The sequence below is a fragment of the Apostichopus japonicus genome, chromosome 15 (genome assembly GCF_037975245.1).
Source record: "Apostichopus japonicus isolate 1M-3 chromosome 15, ASM3797524v1, whole genome shotgun sequence".
Taxonomy (NCBI): Eukaryota; Metazoa; Echinodermata; class Holothuroidea; order Aspidochirotida; family Stichopodidae; genus Apostichopus; species Apostichopus japonicus.
Window position 1 is genome coordinate 280703 of NC_092575.1, and position 12408 is coordinate 293110.

Below are 12408 nucleotides of genomic sequence, written 5' to 3' on the forward strand. Positions count from 1 at the left end.
TACATATTACGCATTACCTCAATGGGCTGCTATACAGTTTGCTCTGCATCTAGAAATCATTTCGACACCATAGTTATATCGAGATGTCTTTCTAGCATATATAGAATCGGAACATTGTCCACTGCGTGGTTAGATCATATAATATAAATATAATGAATAATAATTCAAAAAGGAACCGTCATCCACGTGGCAATATTATACAGTATACATGTGAAGGTCTGTAGGCCTATCAATTGTTCAACCCTCCCCTCCCTTTTCATGAAAAAAAATCATCCTTTTAACCGGTTTGATGTATGGAACCTGACATGTTGATATAATTTTCGTGTCTTTTTGTTTTGGTATTCGTCTTTTTCCTTGTGGTATTCGGCATGTCAGTAACAAATTATGACTCGCTCATATTTAACTCTTCATAGTTTAGGAGTGTTAGCTCAGTGGTTAACGCCCGTGCCTTACAACCATAAGGTCCCGAGTTCGAGTCACTCCAAGATTAATGTATATCGTCCAGTTACAGAGTTGTTGACAATTGACAATTCATTATCATGGACGTTAAATATGAATCTAAGAGACTGACTTCGGTCAGCTTGCGGCTTTGATAAGCCAATGATGGCTTCTTCTCGAGTTCCTGCTTGCGAGAGGTTCTAAAAAACATACATACATACATGGTTATATGATACTTTATATATTATTCATGGTGATATGTTGGGGGAAAATGCCAACTCGTTTTAGTTTTAGATATTTATGGCACGTTTGGCCCTCCATACGAAATTTATAAATTTATACCGCAAATGAAATTCTTAAAAGTGAAAACGCCCTCTCCTTTTATCAAAGATGGCGACGTCCATGACAAACAGAGGTTCTGTTTTTCAAGACTTTTTTCTTCACGCACACAGGGGAGATAGAAAGATTTTAATTAAATCCCTGAGAGACACAAGAAATTACATAAGAAGCAAACACTATTGTGAAAGAATTGTGCAATTTCGGGACTCAGGCGGGCTCGAAATTTTGGTTAAACTTTTACGAGAGACCGTCTCCGGCTCAAGAAAAGGACCGAAACAGGACGACAAAGTTAACATGAGTAACATAAGTACTAACATAAGTACAAGTAGTACCAGCAGTAGCAGAATAAACGTTACTGTTAAAGTCAGTCATAGCAAGTCACATCAAAACAAGGTAAAGACTGTACCGAATATAAGTCCTGAGGTTGAACAAACTGATGAAAGTTGTAATTTAAGGAAAAGTGACTCCGAAGAAACAATACGCCTAGAAATTCTGAACTTGTGTGTGAGTATTCTTGCTACATGCTGCACTGAAGTTGACAGTAAGCAAAAGGTAAGCCAGTACCCTTATTCCTTAGCATACTTGCTTGATCGGTGAACATTAACTTTAGATAGATAGAGTTAAGTTCTCACTACAGAACCATCCTATAAAACATGCCGATATGTAGGCTAAGTTTTAACTGGTTTGTACATTAGTAATAGACTGCCCAACTCCAGTGCATAGACTTAGTGGGCTAAAATAAAAATACACATGATGTAAAAGAACATGGAAAGGAACATAGGACTTGGAGGTTGTTAACAGTGATATAGGGGTCCAGGTGTAATATTACAGTGACATTTCATGCAAAGATACAAACATACAAGTATCACAGATATATGCTTTCAGTTCAACTTGGTCATTGTCATCTTTCTCCATGAATATATGCTTGAAAGTCTTTCAAATGCCTTCAGATGCATTCAAAATTCAGAGGTTGATAAAGCTCTTTCACTGGAAGTAACATGGAGTACACAGGCCTATGGATATAATGTGTTTACATACACTTACACCTTTTTTTATAAATCTCAACAGGTGAAGGATGCTGGGTGTATTACTATTTTAGGTAAGATAATGAATATTCAAAAATCATTAGCTTTAGTAATTGAGTCATTTGAATACTTGGAGAATATGTTTTGCTATACTGACAAGTACTATAACTTTTGGCAGTATTGATCTGAAATCAGTACAGTATGCATGGTTCAGTTTCTCCTTTCCTAACCTTCAAATACAGGAATATTTCACAAAATACTTCTGAGTTAACATGCCAAATATCCCATTATAATACTGATTGTAAGTATAAGATAACATACATATCTTATTCTTTATGGCAAATGCTTTTTTTCAGGGTTATCACAATATCTAGTCTGGCTGTACAATTATTACCTCAATCCATAGAGGAAATGAATATGCAACTTATAAGATATTAGATCAATGGATGGCAAAAGAGATTCAACTGTCAAATTTGAACTTTTACACAGATTTGTTCATATAACATCTGGAATTAAGTTCATTGCAGAATATAACTATGGTTCCCTTATTAGATGACCAGTGATGACAATATTAGTGAAATTTAACTATTATATATTTCATCAAATTTTTTCATTCAATGACTTCACAATATTCAGTGTTATAATAATTAAAAATATGTTTCCTACGTGCTCATTGCTCATGTATATAGTTGAAAGTTACAAATGTTCAGAACAGAGAAGACAAAACTAACAATATTAGCAACAACAACAATTTATAGCCAGGTGAATGTTCTATACACAATGAATTCATTGCCACTCTTTATTACAATATTACTGCTTTTATTTTTTTCATAGCAAAGATACTGAAAAACGAAAGTGATGAAGGTGTCATCAACAGAACGGCAAGAACAATTGCAAACCTATCCAAACAAGCAGAGGTTTCTGCCTGCTTTCACAAGCAGGAATTTATTCCTTGTCTTGTTCAGCATCTATGTGAATCTGGAGATTCTAACACAAAGTACAGTTTAGTACGAGCACTCAAAATTCTTGCCGACACATCTGAACATCGTTTATCCATTATTCATCATGGTGGTATTAAAGCTATCTTAAACTCATTAACAGTAACAGATGAGAACCTTATTGGGCTGTCCATAGAAACTGTTGCAGAGATCACCCATCCATACAACTTCAATAACCTTAAGAAACCTTCCTGGAGAAACTTGTGGGATGCAGTTGGTAATCAAGCAGAAGGTTCAATCCATCTCATACTAACATTAAAAGAAACAACCAAACCGTCCATCGCAGGCCAAGCTTTTGCACTCTTAAACAATTTAATGAATAGTAAAGCAGTACGTCTAGCAGTAGGAAAATGTAACAAAATTGCAGAGTTTGTGGAACTCTGCAGAAGTTTATTGGTTGAAACTTCTTTACCATATTTGCAGTGTTTGGCAATGTGTTGTAAAGAGTCTGTAAATCGAGCCAAGGTCAAACAGAGTAATGGGCTGGATGTTTTACTAAGCATATTAAAGTCTTCGAAGGTGGTGCATGAGAAACATATAGCGATAGCTGGTTTGGTTCACTTCTATCATGATGACCTCGCGTTGAAATACTTATGTGTTAATGGTTTGATTGAATTCTTAATCAATTATTTGAAAGGTTATGTAGACAGAGAATTGAAGGTACCACTAAATCACTTTGTCAAGCCAAATTACAGTTTTGAAGAGACTGAAAGCGTGCTGATTAGTGGAGCACATTCAACTGTAGCCTCCCAAGACTCTAGTCAAGCAGACATTGCTCATCTGGAAGAGATTCCAAACCATACAGTCATTGCAAGAGACGCAGCTTTGCAGACACATAAAGCTGATACTAGTGAAGTATCTCTCAGTTCCTCAGCTTTGCAGACACACAAAGCTGATACTAGTGAAGTATCTCTCAGTTCCACCTCTTTGCAGACACATAAAGCTGATAATAGTGAAGTATCTCTCAGTTCCACCTCTTTGCAGACACACAAAGCTGATACTTGTGAAGTATCTCTCAGTTCCACCTCTTTGCAGACACACAAAGCTGATACTAGTGAAGTATCTCTCAGTTCCACCTGTTTGTCTTCTGAAGAAACAAAAAGTCTCTCTGAACTCTCTCCTACCATGAAGAAATATTCCAAGGTTAAAGTCACATCCAACCATCTTGATGAAACTGTTGGCAAGACTAAGAGTCTTGATGTTATAACAATGACATCCAAAGAAGACTCTACATCTGAAAAACTCTCAAGCACTGCCTCTTCTCCTCCTATTGTGGTAATTGGTGATGTTGCTCTAGAACAGTCAAGACTGTTGACACCCACAACAACCCCGCAAAAGGAATATCGTGGTGGAACTGCTCAGTTTGAAAGTTGTTCGGTTGAAGGTGATCAAAATACATCTTTTAGTGCAACTAGTCCAGTTGGGGAGATTGATGCAAACATATATGATGAATATTCATGCTTTCTGGATCAAAGTCCAACTCCATATTCACCACCAAGGTTTGTTTTTCACTTTGAAACTAATCATATTATATATCCATTATGAGAAACACCACAAGGCTTCATGAATATGCATTAATACAGTATTTCAGACTGTTCCCTTTACCTCCTAATCCTTACGATGTCAGCAAGTCTGGTACTGTCCAATATTCAACTATTGAAGTATTGTATGTGGTAGTAGAAGATGAGGTTTGTATCACATGTTTGGTACAGTATGTGAGAGTCCATGTGAGTCCATAATTTATCTATTTAAGTCTCTGGTAGACTGGTAGTAGAAGATGAAGTTTGTATCACATGTTTGGTATGTGAGAGTCCATGTGAGTCCATAATTCAACTATTTAAGTCTCTGGTAGACTGGTAGCAGAAGATGAAGTTTGTATCACATGTTTGGTATGTGAGAGTCCATGTGAGTCCATAATTCAACTATTTAAGTCTCTGGTAGACTGGTAGTAGAAGATGATGTTTGTATCACATGTTTGGTATGTGAGAGTCCATGTGAGTCCATAATTCAACTATTTAAGTCTGTGGGAGACTGGTAGCAGAAGATGATGTTTGTATCACATGTTTGGTATGTGAGAGTCCATGTGAGTCCATAATTCAACTATTTAAGTCTGTGGGAGACTGGTAGCAGAAGATGATGTTTGTATCACATATTTGGTATGTGAGAGTCCATGTGAGTCCATAATTCAACTATTTAATGCTGTGGGAGACTGGTAGTAGAAGATGAGGTTTGTATCACATGTTTGGTATGTGAGAGTCCATGTGAGTCCATAATTCAACTATTTAAGTCTGTGGGAGACTGGTAGCAGAAGATGATGTTTGTATCACATATTTGGTAGATTGTTATTGTATTTGTTATTCTTATCAGTCATCTGGAAGTAGTAATGGAATTAGCAAGTTTACAGAGATGAACAAACTTCTCTATGATGAGGGTCGAACTGATGCATCCACACACAGTTTACACAGTACTATTCTCAATAATGAAGGTCTGTAGGGAGTAGTAGGAATCAATGCAACATGAATGTATGATTATTGAATGTATGTCACAGTCATTAAAACAACATTTGTATTCAATTCTTAAATCCCATCATTGATCAAGCTGCACTTCCTTAGTTTTACAAGTAAAGCTTCAATTCAATTTAATAATGAAGACAATTTTGACAAGTATGGAATTCCTTTAAACATTGGATAATACTAATACGGAAAGTTTTCCAGGTAACAGAATTAGTGCCTCATATTACTCGTTTGATTTTATACGTCTTATACCTATGTGTAAGTCTGATAAAATATCACTAATTTGGCAACAATATTTGACCTTTCTTAACAGTGTGGATTGGAGCAGTGTATTTACCTTAAGGGAACAACAAGGTTACCGAGGTCTGTCTCCTCAGAGCAACCTTTCATCCAGGTCTAGTTCTGTGGAGAGAGATATTCCAAAATATCAGTATCTCTCAGAGCGATCAATGTCACCATACAGTGATGTCTCCTGGACTGAGCAGACGGTAGAAGAGGAAGTTCAGTACTCCCCTATTGTCAGTGATGATGAGGATGAGGATGAGGAGGAAGAGGAATGTTCTCAATATCTTGTGAGGAAATACATTTGGACATTTTATTGCCTTTGTAACCTAATGGATGCAAAAAACAACAGATTTCTGTTTGCTTTGTTGACAAATAAAAAGTTGTTTGCTTTGGCTCCTTTGTGTTTATTGAACATTAGTGTGTAACCTGTACACGAAAAGTATATTCTTTTGTAGTTGGTTATCAATTTCAGACTTTTCTATTCATTTTCATTGCACATGTCCATCAGTATATGTAACCAGTTATTAAATCCAAGGGCTGCCATTAAGGAACTTTTGAAAAAAGTTCATTGTCCGAAAAGGAATCAAACCAGTGACCCCCCCCCCAAAAAAAAAAAAAAAAACCCATAAAAGCCTTATAATTATCTTTGTTTATGTGATCCTTTCTATTTATACTTATTAATTAGAACAGGTTTTCATCTTTTGTCTCATTAAATTACAAGACTATGACTACTGACCAGCAGCCATGGCAAGCCAATGGAGAGCAGCCCAGCATGTCTAATACTGGGTAGCTTGGGAATGTGTTCTTTGTTCTTTCCAGAATGAAACAAAGTATTCACTCATAATGCACTTTAAATTGTCTTTTTAGGATGAATCCAGTGGATGCACATCAGAAGAAAAGATCACATTGAAAGATGAGACCACATCTGTGGATTCTGTTAAGTGCATTTCAAACCTTGCTGCACCATCCAGCATATTAACTCCTTCAACCCTGTCACCTTCTTCATCTCTGCAAAGCCCATTAAAGAGAAGTCGTTCTCCCTCAGTGGATTCTAACTATGAATCAGAGGTTATTGAGGACCTGCCACTGGATAATCTTGCTAGCAAACCAGAGGAATATGCATTACACCTGCTCTATAAATGTTCATTTATTGTTGACACACTTGAAAAACTTGCCAATTTTAATGTGATCGACACACTGCTTAAACTAGCTGTGTACTCTACACAGTTCAAACACAAGAGTACCAGTATTTTAAATAGTGTTCTCAGTAGTCGCCTTGTGTTTGAACATTTAATGATGGATGGCATTCCTCATTATGTGAACACAAGCTGGAATAACTGTCTATTGGGGAATGAATTGATAGGAGAGTGCAGTAAGGAGTCAACAAGAACTACCTCTGTTGTAGGAACCTCAATTGAAGCTGACAAGCAGAAACCAAAGAAGACAAAGACTTGTCCATCTGAAGGTGCTCTAACGTATTCTTGCTCCTTTGTGCAGAAGCTAGCTGATGTTGCTGAGAGCCGATTTGGACTGGGAGTATTAAATCATCTCTTCAACTCACCAGAAATGTCAAGAAAGTTGGCTGCTTTTGATGCTCTTTCAATTTTGTGCAGGTAACATGAATTCCATTGTAAGACCTCAGTTACCTTGTCAGCACATGAATTCCATTGTAAACCCCAGTTACCTTGTTAGCACACAAATTCCATTGTAAACCCCAGTTTCCTTGTTTGCACACAAATTCCATTGTAAAACCCCAGTTACCTTGTTAGCACACAAATTCCATTGTAAACCCCAGTTTCCTTGTTAGCACACAAATTCCATTGTAAACCCCAGTTTCCTTGTTTGCACACAAATTCCATTGTAAACCCCAGTTACCTTGTTAGCACATGTTCGTTTGATAGTAAACAGTAGACTAGGAAAATTAGCAAAGAACTTTGTGAGGATGGCATTTATGTTTGAAAATCTATCAAGTATTTTATCTTCATTTGAAAGACAGGTATTCCCTCCCTAACTACCATTCCCCCAACCCACCTAATATTTTCCCTCCCTCACTATCATTCTACCCCCCCCCCTTACCCCACCTAATATTTTTAGTATTGTTGGGAGACAGGTATTCCCTCCCTCACAATTATTCTTCTCCACCCCCCACCCCACCTTATATTTTTAGTATTGGTGGGAGACAGATATTCCCTCCCTCACTATCATTCTACCCGCCCCATCCCCACCTAATATATTTAGTATTGTTGGGAGACAGGTATTCCTTCCCTCACTATCTTTCTTCTCCCTTCCCCACCTTATTTTTTTATTATTGTTGGGAGACATTTTCTCTCACTCAGACACTTACAAATACATGATTTGTCTTTTTGAATTGTTAGATCTGCTTCCAGTCTTGTGTTTCTCCTGATTGAGTGTAACGCTCTGCAGCAGTTGATAGCCTTACTGCAGTCTCCATACATATCAGCTGAGAAAGCAACCATCCTTGTCAAATGTTTACAGAGTTTGTCTCGAACATCAAAAGTGCACCTCAGAGAGGATCATTATAGCAACTTGAAGAAATTTGAGGCAGAACAAGTTGCAAGTAATCAAGTCAGTAATCAAATAAACTGTAATAAAGATTGTTCAAACGACCCGCTGGATGTCAGACTTCTGTTAGACGATGGCAGTTTTGTTCAAGCTAATCGCAGAATCTTGGGCCAAAGATCACAATATTTTAATCGTATGCTGGAAGGATCCTACAAAGAGTCAAAGCAAAACTTGATCAAAATACCTCATATATCCAAAGTTGCCATGGAGATAATTTTACATGACCTGTATGGTTGCCAGTGGCAACTTTGTGAAATCTTTAATAGCGTCAGTCTCAACACAGGGATGGAAATTCTGGCCATTGCAGGAAGATTCCTTTTATCCGACTTACAAGAAAATGTTACCAAATATTGTCTGCAAAGGCAGATTGCTCCAGAAAATGTTTCCAAGATTTGCCTATTGTCTGTTTCTCATGGCTGCAGATCACTATGGAGATACTGCCTGAAATTCATGCTATTGAATGAATCTGTCCAGGCCAGCAGCTTTTTAGATTTGTCTGCTAGCTCCTCCTTTCATGAAGAATTGTTCCAAGAAATTAAATCAATTGTGAAAGATGCAATTGGAAAGCTGTCATCAACCTAATAAACTACAGGAGTGGAAAAGGTTTACCTAGAGTGCCAGGTTTACCCAATGAGCAGAGGAAGCAAATGCTTAGAGACCCCCACCCCCCCCCCTTCAAGGAGGGTGTTTATATTGCACTGCATGAAGAATGTCCTTGAACTTGGAGCTTGATAATTCATAGTAGGAGCACTGGCAGTATTTAACATGAAATAATTGACCAAACAAATTATTGATTAAAATTTATCACATATCAATGGAATTATTTATAACCAAATGAAGAATCCATTCCATGAACCAACATGATTTAACATTGTGGGATTATTAGTGAAATTACACTAATTAATCATGTCTTAAGTTTACCAATACAATTCCTATGTGTGTAAGGTAATGTAAGCATTGCTTAAAATGTGTATGTGTTTCTAAGTTTGGTGATGTGGAGAAGGCACCACCATGTCCTCAACACCAACTCATCCATCATCTGACATCCATCTGTCCCAGCTCCTTCATTAACAAAGTCCTTTCAGATGATTTTCAGTTGCTATTAACACATTGGTGATGAGTATGTTTCTGTCAATGTTTTATATAAAAGATCTTTATTAGCTGAATGATTGTATTCAGGTTTGAGTTCCCCTCGTATGTAAATTAATTCATGTAATCACACACATATTTTATGTATCTTGATCATGTGACCATGAAAATATATGAAAATAAGGTGATCTCTTCGCCCCTATTCTTGTGATTATTTCCTTCAACATGTACTTAACTTCTTTGGTCTATTTCTGATTTTTCGTGACATAAATCCATACATAAACGGATTAATGAATGAATATAATGAAAGGTTTATAGTAGCTACAATTATGAGCCATTCAGGTAAGGCTTGGTCGATATTCCAGGCTTTTGCAACATAAAATGGCAGCCAACTGAGTTGATTCATAATTTGCAAATAAAGCAAGATGTACAAGACAGAAATCAGAGACTCTTTTACAAAGGGAATTTTTCCATCGTTGATGTTCGCAGTTTGTAAATCAGACTGAAATTGGTAATGATAGCACTACCAATGGTATCGCGAAATCTGTGAACCAAGAACAGTAAACAAATATGTAGTAGTCTGGTATCATTGCATATCTGCGAGTTCGTAGTTCCATCTTCATAAATTAGCACAGGGAAAACCCCGAAATAAGATGGTCTCAACGAAAATGTAAGTAAGCAAGACAATTCAACCAGGCATATATGGATATTAATATAGCACGCTTGACGGTCTGGTCACGGTACCGCAAGGATTGGAAACAAGCTGTAGGCGGTCCCAACTTGGATCATAATAATAACGGATGTAGTTAAAGCACAGCGGTGAAAGGCCCCACTCAAAGTGCAAACGGTACCAGCTTCGTACGGACATAGGCGTAGGAGGCGGGGGCTGGGGGAGCTGCAGCCCCCCCCCCCACCAAAATTTTTGTTGAACATTCGGTCAATATGCTGAGAATTTTTTCGGGCACATACTGAAAGAAGAAAAGTTTACAATGTGTTTTTCAATTATTTTGGTGAAAATTCGGGCAATATGCTGAGAATTTTTCGGGCACCTACGGAAAGAAGAATAATTTGCAATGTGTTTCTCAATGGTTAAACTGATATTATTATTTTTTTTATCGTTATTATTGTAACGACTTCTCCAATAATTATAACCAATATGGAAGCCTTAAGGGTAATAACAGGGAAAATAGAACCAAAATTTTTCGCGCGCCCCGCGCGCGTTTAACATCTTATTGTGTATGTCATATAGGCATTAATTGGTTATCAGCATGTGATGTAATAACCGATGAATGCCTATATGATAGCACAATAACATGTTGAACGCGCGCGTACCGCGCGAAAAATTTTGGTTATATTTTTCGGGCAAGTCGTTACAGCCCCCCCCCCCCCAATCAAATCAGGCTCCTACGCCTATGCGTACGGAACCAAAGCATCGCTCAAGACCCACACAAACTTCGCAACTTCAGTAACAAAGTCCGAAAGCGACAAATTCAAAATCACAGTAGTTGCCGTCACGTCACCAATGGCCATGGCTATATAAGCTATTATTATTAACACATTTAACCATAACAATTGCAATTCCAAAGATAAGGTAGCAAGTCGGAAAGGAATTTGAATTTTTATATGATCACTCATATAGTTTCTCTTGAAACCCATCATTGATTTTGTACATGATTTATTATTTTTCACAACCGGAGTAAAGTTACTGGGAGTTCCAAAACAACTCCCTGGTTATTCCTTACATTTCGAATCTGAAAAACGTGTGAAGCATGAACTACGGTACAGCAGTGGCGTCACCAGACTTTTCAGTCTGGGGGGGGGGGACAGGGGGGGCACCAGCATTTGATGGGGGCACTTAGGTGGATACGGATCGCCGTCCTGGGGAGGGGTCTAAGGGGAGGGGGTGCCCCCATCCAGGCGCGGCGGAACGGGAAAATTATTGGGGGGGGGGCTAAGGTGTAGAGACTATCTAAGCGGAGCGCCACCATTGGTTGGCGCGGATCGTACAAGGAAATTTTGGGTTTTTCAAACCCCTAGATGGCCGGAAACGGCACTTCCCGAGTGTTTTATGCTGCGAATACCTAGCCCTAAAATATGGGTCTCAAGCCTGCAATTTCTCAGATTGCACGTAAAAGTCTGTAAAAACATTGTAATATGTATATTCGATGGTGTTTTAAGAGAGTAGCTATTACTCGTAGTGTACTCGCAAAGACGTTTTTGAGTGTAGAAAGGGGATTTTGGAGAAATGGCTGAAATGAAGCAAGTCATTGGCCTAAGACGAAGTTGTGTTGCGCTTACCGGTACTCACACTCACTGCTTCCACTTTTCACGAGGCTTGAAGACGCGCCTGGGGTGACAATGTGGTCTATAGCCAGGGGACGGGCCGAGGGTCCCCCAGCATTTACTAAAATTATTACACCTCTATAGTATACGTGTGCATCGGACAGAAATACAAGTATGCATTGAAAAATGGGCAGATGCACGTTGGTAAATATTGGGGGGGGGGGGCTTATCATGCATTTGCCCCCTCAACTTTTTCATTGGGGGGAGGGGGGCTGAGCCCCCCAAGTCCCCCGGTTCCGCCGCCACTGCCCCTTCCCCTTTGGAAAATTTTCGCATACGGAGGATGGGCTAGATGCAAAATGCTGCCACATTTGATGCTTAATTCGATCTGAAGATATCTCCAGAAATTGCTATTTTTGAGGTAATGATTTTAACAAGGCGCAGAATTTTGCAGAGGATATGAACCACATGCTGTCGATATTATGCCTAACCCTATCAATAGAACCTACATTTGTTGAATTAATGTGTGCATGACCCCCGACTCCTTTCTTGTCCTCGTTTTCGCCCATTATCTATTAAGATGTAATAGGTTCCAGCATCGTTATTGGCTCCTATCAGGGATCTCACCATGCAATCCAAAGTTTGATCACACATCGAGTATGGCTCAGTATGCAGGTGTGAACATTCGCCATTTGTTCCTACAAGCATCTGACCTCAAATGACCTCTGCACCCCCTACACAACCGGGTTAATATATGGGTCCACAAATATAGGCAAGTATGGTGCCTGCGGACCCTCACATTCTCACATTTCGTCAGCTCCTAACCTGTCAACCTCAGACCAAGGCAACATATTG

At 38.6% G+C, this 12408-nt stretch overlaps 1 protein-coding gene across 1 annotated transcript; it reads left to right on the top strand.

Annotated features, from left to right (window-relative positions):
* The first annotated feature begins 805 nt into the window (after nt 1-805).
* On the top strand, nt 806-9458 carry LOC139980947 (uncharacterized). The gene is made up of 6 exons (XM_071993013.1): nt 806-1329; nt 1846-1876; nt 2637-4299; nt 5627-5885; nt 6466-7211; nt 7974-9458. The coding sequence occupies exons 1-6, from the start codon at nt 829-831 to the stop codon at nt 8761-8763; spliced, it is 3990 nt and encodes a 1329-aa protein (XP_071849114.1). The 5' UTR covers nt 806-828; the 3' UTR covers nt 8764-9458.
* Nucleotides 9459-12408: the final 2950 nt, after the last annotated feature.